The 23,052-nt window shown below is 36.8% G+C and overlaps 1 protein-coding gene across 3 annotated transcripts; it reads left to right on the forward strand.

The window, feature by feature from the left end:
- Window positions 1-3,052: 3,052 nt before the first annotated feature.
- clk2a (CDC-like kinase 2a) lies at window positions 3,053-20,008 on the forward strand. Of its 3 annotated transcripts, XM_066674336.1 has the most exons (13): window positions 3,053-3,155; window positions 6,493-6,680; window positions 8,704-8,959; window positions 9,857-9,947; window positions 10,786-10,852; window positions 12,098-12,214; window positions 15,239-15,405; window positions 15,681-15,775; window positions 15,948-16,077; window positions 17,227-17,309; window positions 17,682-17,761; window positions 18,466-18,556; window positions 18,685-20,008. In XM_066674336.1, the coding sequence occupies exons 2-13, from the start codon at window positions 6,493-6,495 to the stop codon at window positions 18,874-18,876; spliced, it is 1,557 nt and encodes a 518-aa protein (XP_066530433.1). In that variant the 5' UTR covers window positions 3,053-3,155; the 3' UTR covers window positions 18,877-20,008. The 3 variants fall into 3 exon arrangements, with proteins under 3 accessions (XP_066530433.1, XP_066530434.1, XP_066530435.1); XM_066674337.1 differs by lacking the exons at window positions 3,053-3,155; window positions 6,493-6,680; window positions 9,857-9,947 and having other exon boundaries at window positions 8,826-8,959; XM_066674338.1 differs by lacking the exons at window positions 3,053-3,155; window positions 6,493-6,680; window positions 8,704-8,959; ... (1 more) ...; window positions 10,786-10,852; window positions 12,098-12,214 and adding an exon at window positions 12,232-12,469.
- Window positions 20,009-23,052: the final 3,044 nt, after the last annotated feature.

Genomic DNA, 23,052 nt, shown 5'->3' on the forward strand with positions numbered 1-23,052 from the left:
GCCAAAGATTTATTTGAAGGTCTAATTTGCCAACATTAATTGCACTGCCAGTATAAACCTGGCTATGACTTTCAGAACATGCAGTAAGTAAGAACAGCATGTATAGTAAAAAAAAAAAAAAGACCTGGAGATCTCTGAAACTTATGAGGAATACTGAACATGATTTTCACAGCAATATGTGGGCTGGATTGAAACAGATTATTGTTCAGTCTGTTCGATGAATCTACAGCTCCCTGTGCTCTCAGTACCTGCCTTACCTGTTCTTACTTATAGAATTATTTCAATAAATGTTTACCTAAAAGTGTATCATGAGCAGAAAAAAATGTCCCCCTGGTGAATCCCCTGACATTCACGTGAAACCATTCATGAAAATAATAAAAAGATAAACATAACATGACATACAAGCCCGAGAGGCTTCTCCAGTCACTGAGCGCAAGGCAGGAACACACCTTGGAGGGCTGGGCCTTGCGTCCAGTGATTCTGGGTAGGCTCTGGACCCACCGTGACCCCAAACTGGATAAGTGGTTACAAACAATGACTGAATTAATTAATTTTTTTCTCATTTTTATGTATTATTTTATTATTTATTCCTTTTATTTCTATAACTATTTTTTTTTCATTCATTTATTTCCCAAATTATTTTTTTCCATGTTTTCCTTGCTCTTATATGATAATAAGGGGGCTGTCCATCAATGATTTGTTGATTGATGCCTGATGCCATAGATCAACTATACATGTCTTGCTCCATCAGTAATATTCGGTGGTATAGTAATAGTAGCCTTGATATACCTATAGCGCATCTCGATGTAAAACCTGGCTCTCTGACACTTCTATTAGATTCAACTGCACTGTTCTGGACTCGACTGCTGAGGCTGAACGTGAAAAACACGCCCCCTTCATTAGCATATATTGAGAAGGAAATACAGAAATTAAAAAATGAAAAACGAATAAATAAATAAAAAGTAAATCAAACAAAAATAAAAAAAATGAAGGAATAAAATAGATTTATTAATATTAGCTCTGGCTGACTGGCCCGCCGAGGCCCAGCCGTGGTTAAGCCTCTGGCATCCATGAACTTTATTAAAGAACCCTTGAAGAACCACGCCCCAAATTCGATAGAAGACTGTGATTGGACAGTGATTGCTTTTCAGTTGTGGCACGAACACAGCACTGCTCTCAGCTGAAATGCAATCCCTGCTTTGTATTTTGCGTTGCGATCACAGCGCCACGCAGTAGAATACAATACAATTGAGCTGATTGCAAAACAAACCCCTGTAGGAGGGACTGAGACTCCATTGGCCACAGCACTGAATGAAGGACAGCCAACTCTGGCTGCTCATTGGCTTAATAAGTGGTGACGGCCAATGAGAAGCGCGTTCTCTGTTTCGAAGTTGTGGAGTATCCGCGTGTCTCAAACAAATAATCCGTCAAACAGTTTCAAAGCGCTCCAGCTTTGAACACAGGAATGTGTTTGTGCAGAACAGTCAGACATGAGAGTACCCGCGAACGTGAACTCGCACCCGGGGAATTAGTTCTGGCTGACTGTCCCGCCCAGGCCCAGCCGTGGTTACGCCCCTGACATCCATGAGCCTTGAAGAACCACGCCCCAAATTCGGTAGAGGACTGTGATTGGATAGTGGTTGCTTTTCAATTGTGGCACGAATAAAGCATTGCTCTCAGCTGAAATGCAATCCCTGCTTTGTATTTTGCTTTAGTATGTTCACAGCGCCACACAGTTGACATTCTGACACTAATTGAGCATTCATTAAATGGAAATCGACACGTGTTGTTTTTTCTGGTGAGAGAAAGAGTGACATTAAATCAATGTATATTTATTTTTTCATTATGGCACGTTTTCCGCATGTCTGTGTTTAAAAGTAATCTCACGTGTATTTCAATGAGACGTTTTTTAAGTGTCTCGTGATGTAAAGCAAGACAGTTGTGTGCTGATTACACTTCGAGGTGATTGTGTTCAATTCTGACACTAATTCAGCATGTAATATTTAAATAGCAAATCACTGTGCACTGTTTTTCAACAGAGATGACAAGCAACATGAAAACAATGTAATAACGGTTTTTTCTTGTCGTATTGCAGTGATTGTTTTTTTTTTTTTTTGGTACTAATTCCTCGTCCACTGTGTTAAACTACGGTTTGAGAAAAATAAAACGACGGACTGTTTCTGTTTGTTATTTTTTTTTAAATCATATTTTATTTTAAAGGGGCAAATATATAGTTCGTTTTAACATCATATGGATTTGGAGTATGAAATGAAAATTTCCCTCCGTTTTTCATTGTTTAATATCTGTTTTTAAAATGAAAATATAATAACCAAAATGTACGGTCCGTGTACCTTTCGTTAATTGGTTTTCCATTTCTAATCCTGCAATAGAACGGAAAAAATTGAAAAGGAAGAAGGACGGGTAACATATGCTGAGATATCTGTGCACGTTGGGGACATGGTTGTCCGGAGACGGTGTTCTAAAATTAAGTTTACGAAACCGCAGCAGAACAGTGACGTTTAGGTATGAATAAACCAAATATCATTTTATAGTGTACTAAAAGCAAAATATATTCGAGTCTAATATTCCCTGTATTCGTGTTTTGATGCGTTTGAAGAAAAAAAATCTACATTCTTTGGTACTGCTGATAACTTACAAAACGTTTTCTATTGCAGGAAATGGAAAACAATTTAACGAAAGATACACGGACCTTATTTGCACTTTCATTTTATTGTTTTCATTTCAATTTTAATGTACCTCCCATAGCCCCTGGCGGTCTGAAATGAGGACACAAATAGGCTATACACACGGAGGTTGTTTTCATAGATTTTCGACACTTTGCATCGAAATATCGTGGAGACAATCAACCATAATATTAAAATAATAACCAATAAAAACTTGTCTTCACATTAAAACCAAATGATTCATTTTGTGGAGACCAGCTTGCGGTCTCCAAAAGGAAGGTCCCACAATGTAAGCGCAAATATGTTGTGGGCTCCTTAACGTGACAAAAACCTTTTCGACACAGCGTGTGCGGGGTCGTCTGAAAGTGGGAGGAGCCGTTCTCTTGAAACCAAAGACGGAGAGAAACTGAGAGACGAAGCGCCAGCACGGATTTTCTTTGGGATAAACGCACAGGCCTCGCTGCTAAAACGGTAATCATTGAGTCTGCAGTAGATATTGGGCGAATACGGCGTTTTTTGTTGAGGTTTATGTTCATTTAAAACGGTAAAGCAGCTCCCTCCCCCTTAACGCTAAACTGATCGGAGTCAAGATGGCGGGGGCTCGGTGGTGGAAGGCTAACTGGATTAGCGTTGTTTGTTTTCACAGCGAAAGTCTGCATTTACAGACCAGCTTCACTTTCATATGATCACAAACCATCAGTATAGTCCATTTTCAAACAACATGTTCTCGACATTCGACCACTAGGTCGTGATATTTATCCCACAAAGTTTCCGAGCAAAATATCGTTCGATGAAGGGGACATTTCTTTATTTCAAGGTTCATTTTTGAGTAATTTTACGAATTAGGTTGTATCGTAATTTCATTAAATTTACTTTGAGGTCTAAACCAGACCAGTCCCAACAAAATATATGTCAAGGTGCACAAGCATAGCCGTCAATTTGGATCCACATAATTCTTTGGTGTCTTGCTCTATCAGTACGAGTTGCGGTGGTACACATCTGAAGAAAAACAAAAAAACAGTTACTTGGATAATGGGACCTGGCATAATGGTCACAATAAAAGACATTTTAGACCTATATAGGTTACATTTAGATACCGTCAGAGGGCACCTGTTAAACCTGTCAAGCCGTCAGTAGATAACACTGCATAGTGGTCATCTTTAGGAACAAAAAATAACCGTTTTTTAAATAGATTTGGTACACACTTACCCATATGTCTACTGCTGTACACTGTAACATGGATTGGTAACATTAGCCACTCTTTCTAAATATTTTTATCATACAGTTTTCGGGATGTTATATACAGCCAGAATTTGTTAGTTTATTATATTACTTCTCAAGGACCTCATCATATGGGCAAAAACATTAAATTGTCCAATTATAAAATGACAAATGCTCCCTTGGTATGATTAGCTTAAGGATCTGTAACAACAGACAATGTACATGTTAGAGTTTTTCTATTCCTTCAGCATCATTAGACAGACCAGTCTGACCAAAACCTGGCAGTCATTTGCCTTTCATTATAGATTTTGATATAGCTTTTCAGTCATGTAAAATAAGCAGGAATGGTAATTTAAGAACTCAAAGTCATTAACTTTCCATAGTAATTGAGTGTATAAATCATTATGTGTTAAATTGAAGGGCATCTGAGAAAGCTGAACAAAAATGTCATTATGTAAACAGCAATGCAATAGTGTCCAGATCTGATAGGAGTCACAGACGGATATCTATTACACACCTTGGGTCTGGTGTTAACAGTTCTTTAGTTCACTAAATAGCAGTTTGAAAGTATCCATCTACACTGATTTTTCATTCATAGTGCAAATGCAGTTGATTAAATTTGGTCTTGGATTTTGATTCACTATATATGTCTATATAATTCTTTCATACATATGTCTATTATATAGACATGCTATATGTCTATATAATTCTTTCTGTTTTAAAATGAATTGACTTAGAATCTCTGTCTACCCCAGAATTGTTTTTTTATCTATACTTCATAGGCTTTTGGCCATACATATCCTTCATACCAAGTTTACATATTGTCTATTTGTGCAAGGAGAGTAGGCCTATACAATGCTTAAAATCTAAGTGTAAATAATGTCTATTAGTATGTCTGATTGGATTGGTCTGAACAATTTTGAAGTTAGTTTAATTGCATTTTAAGTAATGCAGTGGAATATTACATTTTCTCCTTGATTAACATAAAGTTTTCACAGTGTGTCTACCGATTTTTAAAATGTATTCATTTTTGTATGTATGTATGTATGTGTGTGTGTGTGTGTGTGTGTGTGTGTGTGTGTGTAAAATTAAACGAATACATTTAAATAATGAATACAATACAAAAATACATTTTATATATATGTCCGATGCCAATATTTAAAGAGCAGGGTGACCAATTGCCAATATATATTGCTGATATCATAAGGTTTTTGTTTTAATTTCATAAAATACAAATTAAATACAAAATTGCTGAACTTAAATGAACATTTAACACACTGTCTCTGCTGTTTACCTTCTGTAGTGTACTATTTTAAATATAAAACATACCAACTAATTTATACACACAGGCTATAAAGTACAATTTTGTGTAACAACTTGAAAATTCCTAAGGTATTAGATTTCTGTCCAGCCATCTGTAAATATTAAAACAATATGAATAAATTCATAGTCAGTATTTGGTTGTTTTAAATAAATAAATAAATAAATAAAGTATAATTCCATACACATTACAGTCTAATATACATTATCTTAGCTAGTAACATGTTGCTTTAAAAGGAATTTGTATTAATTAATGAAATGGAGAAATACATTAAAGTATTAAAGGGAGAATGCGGTTTTGATATGTCAGAAATCACATCATTCAACGTCATTATTCAACGCATAACATATACACACATCGTAAAAGGTTTTAGATTAAATTTGCTGTCATTTAGGATGGGAAAAACTTTTAGCAAATGCAACCGACTGTAAGTAACATTGTGTATCTTAAAACTATCAGATCATCAGATGTTAGGAGACTGTTAAATTCAGATGAGAACAATAGATATTTAAGCCCTTTACCCTTGTTAGCTAGTTTAGCTGGTTAAAGGCTTGCTAACACTACAATTCCCAAATAACATTACTAAACATTTTAAGCATTGTAAATGTTATTAAGAGTGATCATTTAAATATGTTGAGCTTTGAAAGATATGAATTAAATTCTTACTCTCTTCTCTCATGAAACATGCCCAGACAAGTTTTTATATAATCCACTAATGTCTGCATATAGAATGGTGTAATGGACACAAGGGGGAGCTCTAACATTGCTCCACAGCAGCCCGACTGACAGGGATTCCTGCGGCTGTGCCTGTAGGCATCGGTCTCACGAGCAAATGCTTCAGCCAATGACAACTACCTCAAAATGGCCTTAATCGGCCTACCGATTAATTGGTCGACCACTTCTATATATTGATAATGCTTTTTAAAATGTGTGAATGAGTTTTCATTTCTGTCCTTCTTTGGATTGCAGCCCAGTAAAATAAGTGTAATTTTGTCAAGGTGTACTGATATATGCAAAATAGTCATTATTGTTGTAGATCAATAAAAAAAAAGTTCCCTACTCCCATTGGGTTACAGTTAAATAGAATACATCATCAAAGTTTAGTACCATCTTAAATAATATGAGAGATTAGTTATATCCTTTGTAGTAAGAATTAATTCTGTATTCCACGTTTAAACCAGTTAATACAGTTGCTAATGATGTTATTTTCTGGTCAGGTATTATCAAATGCTTGATGTCTTGTTTTTGTGCTGTGTACCAATTTAGATGCCTTACTCTAGGCGTTACCCCTCTTTGGAGCGGGTGAGCCACAGCAGCTATCAAGACAGGTATCATGAGAGAGAGCGTGGGAGGAAGCAGCGACACCGTCGCTCACCCACCTTCTCTTCCAGCAGCGACAGAGAACGGAGGGGACGAGGACATAGGCAGGATGGTGGCTATGCACGCTCCAGGAGGTATGTTTGCTTGAGATAATAACTAATATATAATTACATGCTGTTAGTTGTTATTTATATTTATAAAATAATTATACTACTGAAATTTATAAATGTAAACATGGTAGTTGATATTAGATAGCTTAATAATACTTGCTATGTTTTGCATGCTCTCATGATGTGTGAAGCAAGTTTATCCTAACTAGTGTTAAAAGGCGATATTGAATATCTTTCAACCCAAAGGAGATAACTACCAGCTAACTTCACAAACGGAACACAATGAATTCAGTAGGTTATTACAGTCTAGTACTGGAATATATATGATTATCACAATAAATAACTTGTAATGGTGTTTTTCTCAAATCTGTCTAGGCTAGAGTTTAATATACAAAGGGTGAATCCCTTTTCTTAATTGTAACCCCACATTTTTGAGTGTTATCTTGCCCCTTGGAACTGAGTAACAATCCAACACTGCTGCGGTACTTCTGCTTCTGATTACTAACACAGTCAAATTTGGGCATCAAGTGGCTTCAAAATGGTTCAACAATCACGTCATCTCCCATCCTAACACTCTGTGATATAAAGCTGAATTCAGCTGTTTATTCTGCAACTTTTTTTATTATTATCATATTATATTTTTTAAACAGTTCCACCTTAAATGCTGCAGTAGCCACTTGTGCTAGAATATAATTGCTTCAGCTTTTAAGATGGAACTGGGAATTCAGAGACATCAGCAAATTATTAGCGATATTTTATGCATGTTATGATATAAAGGGATGTAATTCACAGAAACAAAATTAAACTAACATAATACAATGGTTATTATAGTTTATTAAATAATTTACTAGCTATACATAGACCATTTGAAGTTTGCTCATGGAAAAATAAAATAACGAGCGAAGGGAAACTAGGCAAGCCTATTTTTGCCGGACTGCTGTTAGCCATATAGCCATTGTCACAGAGGTGTTTCTGGCATTTCAAAACAGGAAACACAAAATACCTACCATTGTCATTGGAAGGTCTGGAGAAGCTTTGGTGCTTTGTTTGGGCTTTGTTTACACACAGTTTTTATGATGTGATTGTATTGTACATAAAATATGGAGGGCAGGACTAATGAATGCAGAAATGAAAAAGGAGCACAAAGTTGTGTTCATAATATATAACACTGGCATCAGTGTTTTTCATTTTATTTAACAATAAATACTAGATGGTCTACCGCCAAAGAACAAAGAAGATCAATAACTTTTTGATACAATAACTTATTCAATGTAACAGGTTAAAGCATGTGAAATGTAATATGGCTGTGCACAACTTTATGGAGTTTTCTAAACTCTCCAACACCACAAAGTTTCTCAACACCACTTCCCGTTACGATACTTCAGGCAAAGATTCACATACACACGTGAAATAAGACACATTCAGTAGTCCTCCTCTCTCATTGAGTTATAATACATGTGTAAATGTTGCAGAGTTCTGAGCCATCCTGCTGAGCTTGTGAATTGATTAATGCTGAGCTGAGGCTCTGGCCAGCGTGCATTGTGTCTCGCCAAATTCAGCCCCTGAAACACACACAAACGGAGCATGTTCATGAACCAGTTTATGTCTGTGGAAACACGTCGAAAGGTTTCCAAATTTTGTTCCCAAACTGGAATGTGAAATATGGCTGAACTAACAACAGACAGTGTAGTAGCCCCACCTTAAGTTGTCTCTGTGAAATATGGCTGAAATAACAGTTCCTACTCGTGTATGCGCGTTTCAACATTAGCAGTAAGCGTAAATGCATTTTCAAGGCTGGCCTGGTATGTGGTCTGGCAAAAATCTCCCTTTCAAGAAGTATATACCCCTTGTTTCCCAACAAAAATACCCCTACCCTTAGGCAAACTGGTGGAATAGGGCCAAGGGGTTGAAATGGGATTTTTACCAACTGAAAAAGAGGACATATACATGAACAGCTACTTGTTCCTTTTTATTATTATTATTATATATATTTTGACAGTGTATTAATAATATTTTTATCATTTTTGTTTACTTCTGCTCTTTCCAGCTACGACAACCGCTCCGCAGATCGACGGCTTTTTGACAGACGCTATGGAGATAGCTACCGTCGACAGGACTACAGTCGAGATAGGGAACGTGATCGTGGGACTCCTGACAACTACTACTCACGCGACACCTCTCCCAGCTATGAGTACCGGCGCGCACATGAACAGGATCATGAGGATTCATATCGGCAGAGAAGCAGCAGGCGTAAGCACAAACGAAGGCGGCGTAGAACCAGGTCCTATAGCCAGTCCTCCTCGGTGAGTACTTTCTAAGCCAAGTCTTGTTTACTTTTTTTTTTTTCTTCTCCCCCCTTCCCCCCTCTTTCTGCCTCTTTTAGGACAGTGCTCGCTTTCTTTCTCTTTAACCTTTTATTCTCCACAGCTCTAAGAGTTTGTAAGTATGAACTCTTTTTGTTTTGTGTTATTTTTTTTGTTTTGTTTATTTATTTTTGTCATCTGTATTACAATTAGTGAACTAGTTTATTTAGTGTTATTTTTAAATAAAGACCCCTTATGGGATGTATTGCAGGTTAAAGTTTGGTCAGCCCTTACATTTTGAATTTATAATTTTGTAGTCGCTGAATACATTTAAGCTATACATTTGGAGAATATTTTTAAAAACTGAAATTATTCTTTCTCACTACACAATTAGTATGTAATAACCATTAAGATACATTATTGTGGATGTAAGTGCTTTAGATTTTTTTCTCCATCTCTTGCTTTCCTTTATTTCTTCAGTGGGTAGTACAGTTTGTTTCAAACTGTTTAATCTGATGGTTCTGAGTTATCAATGTTTTACTGATGTGAGATATATGTATGAGTAAATGTTTATCATGCAGGTTGATCTGACTTTTGTCAGGGCAGCTAGGCAGAGGGTTGAGGGGAGTACATGTAGAAAGCAAGAAAGAGGGACAAAATGTGATCTTTGACTTGTTCCCTTGCACTATATCCCTATCGTTATATATATCTCCTCACGTGGTGTCATACGAATCGCCCCATGATCACCAAACCTACCTACAACTACAACACTGCTCCTCTCCATCGCCGTGGCTACGGCTGCCCCTTCCGCTCACACCTCTCGGCCCACCCCCACTCCTCCCTCTGCGGTCGTGCTGTGACCTCTCACCTGTGACCCTGGCGGGGACTGAAAAGCAGCCGAGTGACAGCGGGACGCGAGCACTGTGTGTGAGGGACGACGAGGAGGGTCATCTGATCTGTCGGAGTGGCGACGTCCTGCAAGAGAGATGTACACACTGCCACTACTACTACTCTACTCCTATATCGTAACCTTTCTCCCTATCAGTACCAGCACAGAGCACACTCACACAAGGGAGGGCAAGAGGTTATGTTGTTGGTGTTGATGATGATGCCAATGATGCTGAATGTGATGATGCCATTTATAGAATGTGCTCTCTTGTCAGAATAGACCAGGAGGCTGAATGGCATGATAACAATGTATCTCGTATTTTTAGTTGTACGTCGTATTTATTGTATATTATTGTCAACAGGAAGGCGATAGTGGTGTAAAGTTTCATTACAGGGATGTTTAAAAGTATCTCTTATGGCCTTTGATATCGTCTCTATTGAATTTATGGGGGTTTTTGTTTGTTTATTTTTGTTTGTAGATATTTAAGGATAAGTAACAGTTTCTAGATTTGCAGCAGTATAATACCCCAGACACTGGTGCAGATGTTATCTAGGAAACCTTTGCCTAGATTAAGATTAAGGTAGCTTGTTTGGGGAATGGAAGGAAGTCAGGATGTTTTTATTTGTGGTTTCAGTGTAATCTCAACAATTTCTTAGCAGGTTGTCTTTCTAGCTTTTTCAGAATTTGCAAAATTATTCTTGTAATAATGTTAAATATTTTCTGTTTTGTTTCTTTCTTTCTTTGGAAGCTGTGCGAATTCGATTGTTTTCCATTTTAGGTTAATTTATAACAGTTGTTACCAATGGGGGGGGATGTCAGATATTCTAGAACGTTTGCTGCCTGCCTTTTGGTTATGTTGTCTTCTTTTTCTAAATATATGTATTTTTTTTTTATTTCTCCTCCTTTCTCTTTTTTGTCCCCTCTATCTTTCTCTCAGATGAAATCGTTGGTACTTTAGGGGAGGGCACCTTTGGGAGGGTTATGGAATGCATTGACCATCACAGGTAACTGCCTTTGGTAACACTTTCTCACAAACATACTGGTCTAAACCCAGCTGGCAAATTCTTTCTGGTTATACCCCTAAAATCAAATCTAGAGCAAAAACTGCTACCTAATTTTACATTTGGGTTGAACATTCCTTGATGAGTGTTTTTGTGGACAAGAATATGGACTATGCAGTAGATTTAGTAGTATTAAAATCCTTTTGGTAATTCAGATTGGCATGAAAATATGTCCTTGTTGCACTCTTCAAAGGCTTGCAGTGTAATGTATGTTGAAGCATTTATCAGTTTAATCTATTACAGGTTTACTCTTTTGTTACTACAGTTGAAGTCATAAGTTTATATACACATAGGTTTAAATTAATAAAACTCATTTCTTCCATCTACAGAGAACATGTAAACAAACTACAGTACAGTTTTAAAAAAGTCTGTTTACGATATCTGCTTTGTACATGACCCAAGTAGTTTTCCAACAATATTTACAAATATCATTTTGCCTATAATTCATGATATCAGAAATTTACATACACCAAGTGGACTGTCATTTTAAATAGCTTGTAAAATTCCAGAAAACAATGTTATGGCTTTAGAAACACCTGATAGAATAACTGAACTTATTTGTGTTAATTGGCAGTAATTAAAAGCCTGCATTCAAGGGATCATGGGAAAATCAAAAGAAATCAGCCAAAAGAAAATTTGTGGACCTCCAAAAGACTGGTACAATTTTGGAATAATTTCCAGACGCCTTAAGGTGCCAAAATGGGTATTGGCCAGTTTGGGCTGCAGCATATTTCGTCAATGAGGATACATATAAAATGTTTCAACACAAACTTCCCCATGATAAAGACATCTTAACAGGGCTTTAGAGGCTGCACTGGAAGGCAGTGTTTTTATTGAGGCTAGTGACATATATCTATTGCCAGGTCTTGTTCTGTGGCAGATCTGATGTCATGTGAGTTGTGGAAAAATATTGTATAAAAAAATCTCTCAAAAGACTGCAGTCTGGGTCGTTCTCTCTGCAACACTTAAGAGCACCTTAGCAATTAAACATGCCGATTATGGATATAAGTAAGAAAATAGACATAGTGTACATTGGCCTTACAGAAAAGATCTTAAATCACCTAAGGGAGCAAACGTGTACTCGGAGTGATGGTCAGGAGTTGTGAAGGACTGAGTTTTAACGAATGTGACAAACATGTATGTAAACTTCAACTATAATTGGTAGTGACCTGTTCTGTTTTCCTTAAGGGGTGGATCGCATGTTGCTCTGAAAATCATTAAGAATGTTGAGAAGTACAAGGAGGCAGCACGACTAGAGATTAATGTACTGGAGAAGATCAATGAAAGAGACCCTGACAACAAAAAGTAAGAAGAGAAACATCATACTAGTTGTCTATATATACTAGGGCTGCAACTAATGATTATTTTGATAATCTATTAATCTGTCTATTATTTTTTCGATTAATCGATTATTAATCGGATAAAAAGGAAGACAAGCCACATTTGCTTCCTGTTTGTAACCAGCATATTCAGGATACCATCAGTGAGAACAGCTGCTTGCTGTAGTGTGCAGATCTTCTTCAAAACATAGTCAGCAATGCTGGGCTGTTTTTATCTGAGGTGAGAGAGAAAGTGTAGATATGAACATACATCATTTTTAAGTTAATAACTACTGATTTAAAATGCAGACAACAATGCAGGCAAATTGAAATTACATAAATGGATATTGGGTGATGCTGCCATGTGCTGAGAATAAAAGGGAAATTCATCTAACACATATGATCAGATATTTAAGATTTTAGAGAACTAATGTTCTAATTATATAAGGAACACACAACCTACCATTATTAAAAATTAGCGTTTACATGAAGAATTAAACAAAAAAAAATGTTTGGATTTTTTTTTTTAAAGTCTGAATGTAACTGCCGCCACATTTAAGGTGGAACGGAAAACTCACTAAATACAAGAGTTATAAATTTACTAAAAATGAGACATCTTGTTTAACTAATCTAGCAGGCTCTAGTGACTTTGAGTGAGAGAAAAACTAACGTCGCTAAGGTTAGCTTGACTAAAACTACGGCCTGTTTTGGAACTGCTGACACATTTAAGGTGGAAGAGAAAACTCAGGGGGATGCTAAGGCTTGTTCGCTAAGCACGAGTGTAATATCAAAGTACTAAAAAAAACAAATGTTGTTTAACTACTCTAGCAGGCTCTAGTAACATTGAGTGAGAGAAAAAGTCGAATTAACTTACTACACTTAATCTCTTTCACACATAGCTCCAACAGGCTTCCTTTTCCGGTGCTCATGCAGTGATGTTGTGCTGCCGTGCCATGCGAGATAAGCTGTGCACATTTTGCACCTAACGCTTTTCCTTGAAGGCGTTAATGTAAAGTGTTCCCATACTTTTGATGACTTGGGTCGTACATTTTTCTCTCTGCTTGTGCTAACATTATCCTCTGCTGTGACCACCTCCGCCATTTTTCAAACCCTCCTTCCAGAGTTCGTCACGTGTAGCAACTGTACCTATGTGTATAACTTAGACCCAACTAATCGATTATTAAATTAGTTGCAAATTATTTTAACACTCGATTTTAATCGATTTAATTGATTAGTTGTTGCAGCCCTAATATATACTGAGAGTACTGTTGGCTATGTGATTGTCAAGAGCTGTCAGTGTGCATTTAGCAAGTGACAGAATGTCAAATCATGACATTTATGGGGTGAATCCCATTTCTTAATTTCACCCCTACTGCATGTTTTTGAGTTTTACCTTGTCCCTTGGAGTTGTAAGGTATAGGATTTAAAATGTTCCCCTACGAAATGAGGCAACCCTTCAAGAGCCTAATGTGTCATCAGAACACAAAAAAGCAGTACTTCAGGTGCTCTGCTGCCTGTTTGCAGTGATATCAGAAAAGTGCTGCTGGATTGTAACATGGTGAAATTTGGGCACCATGCCTTCAAAATTGTTTAACAATTCTATATTAACACTCGCTCCTAATTCTATAATGTGGAGCTGAATTCAGCTGCCTATTCTGCAGCTTATTGTTTAAATCCAGCATCCAGTTCCACCTTAGATGCTGCAGTAGCCACAAGCGCTAGAACATAATTGCTTCACTATTTAAGATGGAACTGGAAATTCCAAGCTTCCAAGACCTCGGCATATTACTACTGTAGTTTTATGCTTGTTATGAAGTAAAGCATTGAAACTACATCAAAACAAGATATTACAATAGTTATCATATATTATAAAGAGGAATATATTGACATTTGTGGCTTTCTTTTGTCACTTGTGCTTCTTTCAAAGCAGTCACAGTTTCAAGAGGTATGCCCCTTGCCCTTACCCTTCTTTCCCAGCAAGAATTAAAACACCCTACGCCTAGGCAAATCAGTAGGGATAAAGGATGAAATGGAATCCCATACTTTCACCCAACATGAACAGAAACTTTATTTATGTATTTGGTTGCATTTCTGATATTTTATAAAATTAGAATTCAGCTAGTGGCACGGTGGCGCAGCAGGTAGTGTTGCAGTCACACAGCTCCAGGGACCTGGAGGTTGTGGGTTCGATTCACGCTCTGGGTGACTGTCTGTGAGGAGTTGGTGTGCTCTCCCCATGTCCCCGTGGGTTTCCTCTTTTTAGGGCGGCACGGTGGCTTAGTGGTTAGCACGTTCGCCTCTCAGCGCTGGGATCTTGGGTTCAAGTCCCATCTGGGTGGAGTTTCCATGTTCTCCCCGTGTCTGCGTGGGTTTCCTCCGGGGACTCCGGTTTCCTCCCACAGTCCAAAAACATGGAGTGTTGGAACATGGAGGTGAATTGGCTTCTGTCTAATAACTGTCCTGGTGTATGAGTGTGAGCCCAGATATGGATTGGCACTCTGTCCTGGGTGAAACCCTAGTGCCCGATGCAGTCCTCCAGGTGGACGGTCGTTCCTGGTCGAGAGTACGCTGTGCGCGTTTGGCTGCCGCTTCTCACCAGTGTGTGTGTGGATTGAGTGTTCTGAGCAGTGTTGTAAAGCGTCCTTGGGTGTTTAGAAAGGCGCTATATAAGTGTAAAGATACATACATATACATACATACATACACACGTTGCAGGTTGATTGGTGACTCAAAAGTGTCCGTAGGTGTGAGTGTGTGAGTGAATGTGTCTGAGTGTGTGTTGCCCTGTGAAGGATTGGTGCCCCCTCTAGGGTGTATTCCCGCCTTGCGCCCAATGATTACAGGTAGGCTCTGGACCCACCGCGACCCTGAATTGGATAAGCGGTTACAGATAATGAATGAATAGAATTCAGCTAAAACAAATTTACATTTCAGAATATCTTCTGTCTTAAGTTATTGTTTTTTACCTCTTTAATTCATTGTCTGTTTTTCTTGTTCACTCTTCTTTTAGTCTGTGTGTACAGATGTTTGACTGGTTTGACTATCATGGCCACATGTGTCTTAGCTTTGAGCTCTTGGCTCTTAGCACTTTTGATTTTCTGAAAGAGAACAATTACCTGCCATACTCAATCAACCAGGTCCGTCACATGGCTTTTCAGATCTGCCTTGCAGTCAAATGTGAGTATGTGAGTTTAATTCAACATATATGGGAAGGATCTAATATACGCCAAATTAGGCTTGAATATAAAAATATTATTTGACTTACAGAATGTCTTTTGTGTGAATTGTAGGGGATGGTCATATTTGTATCTGTAATTATATACAGGAGATTTACTTTATGAAAACATGAAACCTTGTTCTTTATTAAATATATCTTCTCTAAGTCTTTCTGATGAAATTGTTTCAAATATCATGTAGTCCTTCATTAAATATTGACTCATTTCTATCAACAGTTCTGCACGATAATAAACTGACCCACACAGATCTGAAACCTGAAAACATCCTTTTTGTTAACTCTGAATTCACAGTAACCTACAATACAGAAAAGGTGAGCAGCTATTTTTGTGATTTTATTTTATTTTTTTACATTTTTAAAAGATATATTTTATTAAAATTTTTCTTATTCTTTTTTTATTTGTTGGCTTTTGAAAAGAGTGATTTACTTCATAAAGTTTAATGCATAATGTTTTTTGTGTCTCCATGTAATTTTTCTGAGTCAGAAAAGAGAGGAGAGAACAGTGAAGAGCACAGCAGTGAGGGTAGTAGATTTTGGCAGTGCCACTTTTGACCATGAGCATCATAGTACCATAGTCTCCACCAGGCATTACCGTGCACCCGAGGTCATTCTAGGTAAATATGTGGGAATTAAGCTCATAAACATTCATTTGAATGTCTTTTGAGTGTCCTTTTAAAATACTTTTTCATCAGTGCACAATATGATTCAGACAGCAAAACCCTGAATAATTGTAGACAAGAACACCAAAAAGGAGGGAGGATGTGTGTATGTGTATATATGTGTGTGTGTGTGTGTGTGTATATATAATTATATATAAGTATAACAGTATAACAAATAGAAATCAATACAGTAAATATGGACAAAATATGAATCAAAAGTGTCCATAGGTGTGTGTGTGTGTGTTGCCCTGTGAAGGACTGTTGCCCCCTCCAGGGTGTATTCCTGCCTTGTGCCCTAAGCTTTCAGGTATGCTCCGGATCTAATACAACACTGAACTGTATAAGCCGTTACAGATAAGGAATGAATAAACATTTATCTTCTTAGTAAATGTGCTTGTATGGAGTTATATATAATTACAATAAAAAAAATCAATGTACTTTATTTTATTATATTATATATATTTATATATATTATTTATATATATTATATTAATTTATTTTATTTTATGAATTTATTGTTTTTATTCAATGTAGATGTGTTGGGGCTTCATTTTAACACAATAAAGTAGGGCCTTTATTTGTTCGTTGCAGGGCTCTGCCTTCTGGTCAGCGCACTCAACTTAAAAGATACTTTAAAAATATTAATATTGACAAAGCCAATAGGTTTATGTTTCTTGTTTGTTCTTGGAGGATTTTCAGTGGATTTAATACTGTTCATATCGATATTGGAATTATATCAACCAATATTAAGAAATATATTGATATAAGTTTTGTCCATAATGTCCAGCCTTATTTTGAGCATATAATCTCTTGGTGTTCTGATAACCGTTGAGAACAAGACGGTGAGGACAGGACTAAAAGGAATTTAAATCAAATGTGTCCTACAGCAGCAGTGAATGTTATGCGTTTTCAGTACCCTGATAATGTCAATTGTCCTTGGCAGCATGAGTGATTAAAAGTGAGACACTCTTCTCAGTGTAATTTAGTTAGACTTTATATATTATTTGAATGATTAAATACCTGCTGATCCGTGATCCTAAAATAAAGGATTATATTTTGCAATTGGAGTAATATTTTGTCTTTCATGTGTGTGTTTCCATGCAGAACTGGGTTGGAACCAACCTTGTGATGTGTGGAGTATTGGCTGCATATTGTTTGAATACTACCTTGGCTTCACACTTTTTCAGGTACACAAGAATGTCCTCTTTTTCATTCTACATGTTTTCCTATCTGCTTACAGACAGACACAGATGCAATTTGTACAGGAAAGATTAACCCTGAGTACAATCCGACCTAGGGTCACTAAAGCCAACACCTGTTATTTGCCCTAAGGCCATATATGTCCTCACTAATACTATTTCTTTCCCTCTCTCTGCTCTGTCTTTACTTGCTCACATGCAGTAATGTTTCTGAATTTTTTTAAATTTTATTCCTATTGTTGCTAAACGTTCTAAAAATATTCATCTTCAAATCTCAGCTTTTTCTTTAGCCTTTGTAGCGTGAGCATTATTTTCTAGACCCTTGATTTTATCGTAATGGTTTTTTCTCCTGTTTTCCAGACTCATGATAATAGGGAGCACTTAGCCATGATGGAAAGAATTTTGGGCCCTGTCCCATCCAGGATGATCCGCAAAACACGGTAATACCTAATGTTGTTACTGGTCTATAAATGTCTTAATGATGTAGGACCAGCTTAATTATCATATCTGCTACTGAGATTTAAGACAAGCAGAACTCTCAGATCTTGAGGATCAAGTCGTTTAGTCCTGCCTAAAGTGAAAACTGAAAACGGAATCAGAGTTTAGCTGCTATGCCGCTCTTAAACGGAATCATTTGACAGAGAACATGAGACGAGCCCCAACTTTAGACACTTAAATCAAGACAGAAAATATTGCTACATGAGCAGGCTTTTAGCTCAGTTGAAAATACTTTTTCACTTTTTATTCTAGAATGGCACTTTAATTCTTGCATAGTGTTGATATTTTAAATTCTAATTTACTGTCTTTTATTGTATCATTTTAATGTATTTTTTTGCTGCACAATTATATGCTTTTTATACTACTTTTAATTTTTTTTTAATTCTGGTTCTTAATTAACAAATGTTTACTGTTACTTTTGATTCTGTGAAGCACTTTGAATTTCCCTTGTGTATGAAAGTTCTATAAATAAACTTGCCCTAGCTACATAATGAGCACAACCTTCAAATAAAAATAGACCCAAACTCATTCTTAGCACACATGATGAGGAGAACATGAACATGCCCTGTTTCCCATGAATCAGGGTATAATCAGAATGCGCATGTGTCTTATGCATTATATGGTTCAATGTGGATTTCTGTCACAGAAAACAGAAGTACTTTTACCGTGGCCGACTGGACTGGGAAGAAAGCTCATCAGCTGGAAGATATGTTCGAGAGAACTGCAAACCTTTGCGGGTATGGGATGTGAATTAAGAGTTTAATATAGATTACACACATTAATACTGTGGCCTTAAACTCTACATTTTTTGTTAGCCCTATATGGTTTCCATATTTATAGGCATTTTCCACCCTCTGTCTTTCAGCGGTATATCCTCTCTGAGGCTGAGGAGCATCACAAGCTGTTTGACCTGATTGAGGCCATGCTCGAGTATGAACCTTCAAAGCGTATCTCTCTAGCCGCTTCCCTTAGACATCCCTTCTTCCAGGTCCCCATCCAGTCAAGCGACCAGACAGCCGGCAAGAGCTGGGAGGGCAACCGTGACATTAGCCGATGACACTTGGCTTTGCCCCACTTTTTTATTTTTTATTTTGTTTTATTCTTTGTTTTTTTTTTCCACCAAAACATTCAGCTTTCACAGAACAATGAGGTGCTTAGGATAAAGATGGAGCTGAGCCAGTAAGCCAAAAAAATGGATATCCCCTGGTGAAGGTTATACTTTCTGTAGTTTGAGGCCAACATTTTGACCAAGTAGATTTAAGGTGAACCGAGGTATAGACTAGTACTATTTCTACCTTGAATTCACTAACAGGAAATGAACTAAGGTGACAAAAGGAGGAATTATTCTGTCTTAAGCTAGACTGGATCATCATATTGCAGCTCAAGCACAGTTTGACAAAGTTTTTATGTATTTTCCCTATAACAATTGCTCATTTTTTCAGCGCTTAGCCTTGTGGAATACCATTAAATCCCATTTTTACAAGAAGTTAGGAGCCAAATGAATTCAGCCTTTGTTAAACTATAGTCTTCCACAGGCCGAAGATGAGAACGTAGTAAAAAAGCAGATCAAGAGGGTAGAATGGAAAAGAGAATGTCTTAGAACATAACACTTGTAGCAAAAAAGGTGCTTTTTTTAATAAAAGGAAATAAATTACTAAAAAGACTTAGGGGGGGAAAAATTTAAATTTGAACCACAGCACCAGGATGAGTGCCTTGTTTATAGGACAAGATGGTTCAAAACCACTCCTTCATTTTAATGATCAGTTCTTCCAGTTAACAACCAGTCAGAGGCTGAATAATACTCATTTGACTCCTGGACATGTAACAGCTTTACAACAGTTTTGCCTCAGAAGCACTTCTCTTTATACAAAATATATTGTTTGTGTCGGTCCCAGCAAAACAGGAAAAAGCTGCTCTTTTTATGATGTAATTCCATTTTTTGAAAGATGATCTGAAATGTCACGTTTTAGTGTGGCCGATAAACACACACAACCACATCTTTTGTGTTTTTCCTCCATTAATGAAGCACAATTTTGTGCATTTCTTTCTGAGTTGCAGATATTTATATTTATTTTCAAGTCTAAATTAATGTTATTTCTGTTGGTGGTTTTGTATGAAGCTGACTTTGTGAATGTGTATATATATGTATATATGTATATCAAATATATCTATGACTATAGAATAAAGGTTCTGTCCATTTTGCCTGTTTTTTCTTGATGTCAAAGAACCTCCACAGGCAGAAATCAGCAGGCATTGTGTGGGGTTGCTTTCAGTCCCAGATGTAGGAATGTGGTCCTCCATTTTTCCAAACTGTCTTTGCCCTCCACTGCTCTTAAGTCACATTTTAAGGGTTAAGGCAATCATTACCATGATTGCAGGGATTTATTTGGGTTGTCCCTGTTACTGAAAGCATTCTCTTTATCATTGGGAGTTGAATCCCTGTGCAGGAGTTAAAAAGAATATGGCACTTCTCTCTCCAGCAGACTAGAATTACCCTTCATTTTCCCATCACTTCTCATCAAACTATAGGAAGGTGTCTTATTGGTTTCAGAAGAAGCTTGTGCTATCCTTCACCTGTTAACTTGTTAGCATGAGAGAGGTAGACTTAGCTAGGGTTAGAGAATTTGGGTCAGATAAATGATAAGGCATGGTGGTCATGATAAATAACCACTTAATTTACAAACGTGTTTAGTCATAGCTTTTGATAATTTTATTCATTTTCTCATGTTGAAATGGAAGCATTCCAAAGGTAATGTTAAATTAATTGCTTTAATTGATTGTTTTCACTAGTGTGTATATTACACTACACTTCCTCCCAAAAATACAAGGAATTTACATTAGCATTTTAAATAAAATTGTGATTGTATTTTTAAGTTGAGAGAGCACCCAGTGCTCTCATTGATTACATTACATTAAAATGTATCTGTTATTAAAATCTCCAGCCTTAATATAGGACAGTGCAATGAATTGTGACTGATTTCAGATTGTGATTAGTTAGTTTTACAAAAATATTGATAAAAAGCATTTTGTAAATATTTCATCCTCATTTCCACTTTAATTTTCTCAGACTGTGGATCATGGAATTCGTTGAAATGAAAAAGATTACACTCCCATTTGTTTGTTTTTTTAAATATAGTATAGCAGTGATCACCATTTTACCACCTTCAACCTAGATCAACTGATCTACCACATTGGTGATTCTTCAAGGCAGTCATTAGAAGCAGGTAGAGTCGATTAGGATTCCTGGTCACCGCTTTAAGTGCCCACATGTCTAAATCCAGACAGATGTACTGTTCACCTTGCCCTCTTTATTTCACTTCCCTCTTTAAATGGAGTCTTGGAACCAAATCTCATTTTTATTAGCCATCCCTTTTGTTATACTGAAAGGAAAGCAACAGCGAAGGGAGGGCCTGTGCCAGGCATCTGGTGATTGTCCTAACAAACACAGACTAAACCTATGAAAGCCATTTTCTGCCACTAAAAGGAACCTACTAATTGTATATAACTATTAAGTAAGTCATAATGACAATGTCTCATAATTATTCTTTGAGGTGCCACCTCTGACATCTGCATTAAGTTATTTAGATTAGTCTTATTCTGAAATTCCTGTACATTTCAGTGTGAGCATCAAAATCCCTTCCTATGATCTTTTCAGGAACATTTTTCAATAATTTTCTCACACCTTTGTTGTCAAAGTAGCAGTCTTCAGGCCATTTGTGCTCCAGAAGGACTGGGCTGGTTCTATCATTATTATTATTATTATTTCATTCCTTCATTCATTGTCTGTAAGTGCTTATCCAGTTCAGGGTCACGGTGGGTCCGGCGCCTACCTGGAATCACTGGAAGCAAGGCAGGAACACACCCTGAAGGGGGCACCAGTCTTTCACAGGGCAACACACTCAAACATATTTTTTGTACAAAATCATAATGACTTTCACCTGATTGCATAATTAAATCACAGTTATTTAAACATTATTATTATTATTATTATTATTATTATTAATAAATACCATCTAACTTGCCCTAAATTTGCCCCAATTTGTTGTGGTACTGTATATTGTTATATGTAGTATGTTGTAGGAATTGTTATTATTCACAAAATCGGTAAGCTGATCAGACAAAATACTATACAATTTATATACAATTTATTTCCATTTTAAACCAGCCCTCCAAGTCCAGAGTTTCCCACCCTTGACTTCAAGGCTTTAGCAGTGTTAGGGATAACAGTCTTAATGCTTAAAGAACTTATACTTCTCAGACTTAACTAGCAGACTTTAGTCAGTGTCACTCAGTCAGTTACATTGATCTGATGCACAGTGTGTGAGCCAGAGGACACTGAACTGGAACTGGCCCATGTTTTACCTAACCTCAGCACATCTAAATCTAGAAGGCATTTACTTTGAACTAAATCGAAAGGTTGTGCTGACTTGCTGAGTGAAACAGTGAAAACACTTCTGCACATTTTAATGCACATTAGTAAGTTTGCTTAATTTAATATGAAGAAAAAAAAATAAATGCAACCTAATATTAAATATTTTATGTATTTTTCCAATATGTTAAACGCTGTGATATTTAAAAAGAAAATCAATAAAACATGAATCTGACCAGAAATATCTGCACAACACTGCATGTGGTCTTTTTTCTTTATGAGAGGAAATGTAGTAAGAATGTGAGATGATTTTACTTATTTATTCAATTTTTTTTTCATTACAAAATCAATCTTCTGAAGGGCATTATAAATAAATGAATACATAAATCATTTCTCATTTTGTGGATTGCCCTGCTACTTTCTGTTCCCTCTTCTTTCTCTTGCTGTCTCTCTCTCTCTATTCTGTCCTGGCACTTGTCATCTAGTCAATCCAGTACCTTACCTCACAAATATTTGTGGCTGTATGCAATAAAATATTTATTAATTTCATCATCTCGTGTAAAGCTTTCCCAGAAAGCTCCCATATGATTTCCTCATTTCATAAGAAAGTGTGCATCACCCACATAAAAGTTGCCAGGTCCTGTGCTTTTCTCAAACACGATCATCCCACTCCATGAAACACAAGGAGGGAAGTGGGGTGACATGTCTCACTTCCGTTTTAGAGAATGGGAGTAAGATAACCTTCATGTACCAAGGTTGTGAATAAGCATAACCCTAAAGGCAGAAAGGATCCCATGCTGCGAGTCTGGGCCAGTAATGGTTCTGTGACAGCAATACACTGTACAAATGTTAGAGATTTCTTAA

Source organism: Hoplias malabaricus, chromosome 6 (genome assembly GCF_029633855.1).
Source record: "Hoplias malabaricus isolate fHopMal1 chromosome 6, fHopMal1.hap1, whole genome shotgun sequence".
NCBI lineage: Eukaryota > Metazoa > Chordata > Actinopteri > Characiformes > Erythrinidae > Hoplias > Hoplias malabaricus.

Excerpts from the sequence above, each read along its gene's own strand:
- clk2a (XM_066674336.1), top strand. The coding sequence starts at position 6,493 with ATGCCTTACTCTAGGCGTTACCCCTCTTTGGAGCGGGTGAGCCACAGC. Across the intron at positions 16,078-17,226 it reads TGCACCCGAGGTCATTCTAG|AACTGGGTTGGAACCAACCT; the intron begins GTAAATATGTGG and ends GTTTCCATGCAG. Across the intron at positions 17,762-18,465 it reads AGGATGATCCGCAAAACACG|AAAACAGAAGTACTTTTACC; the intron begins GTAATACCTAAT and ends TTTCTGTCACAG.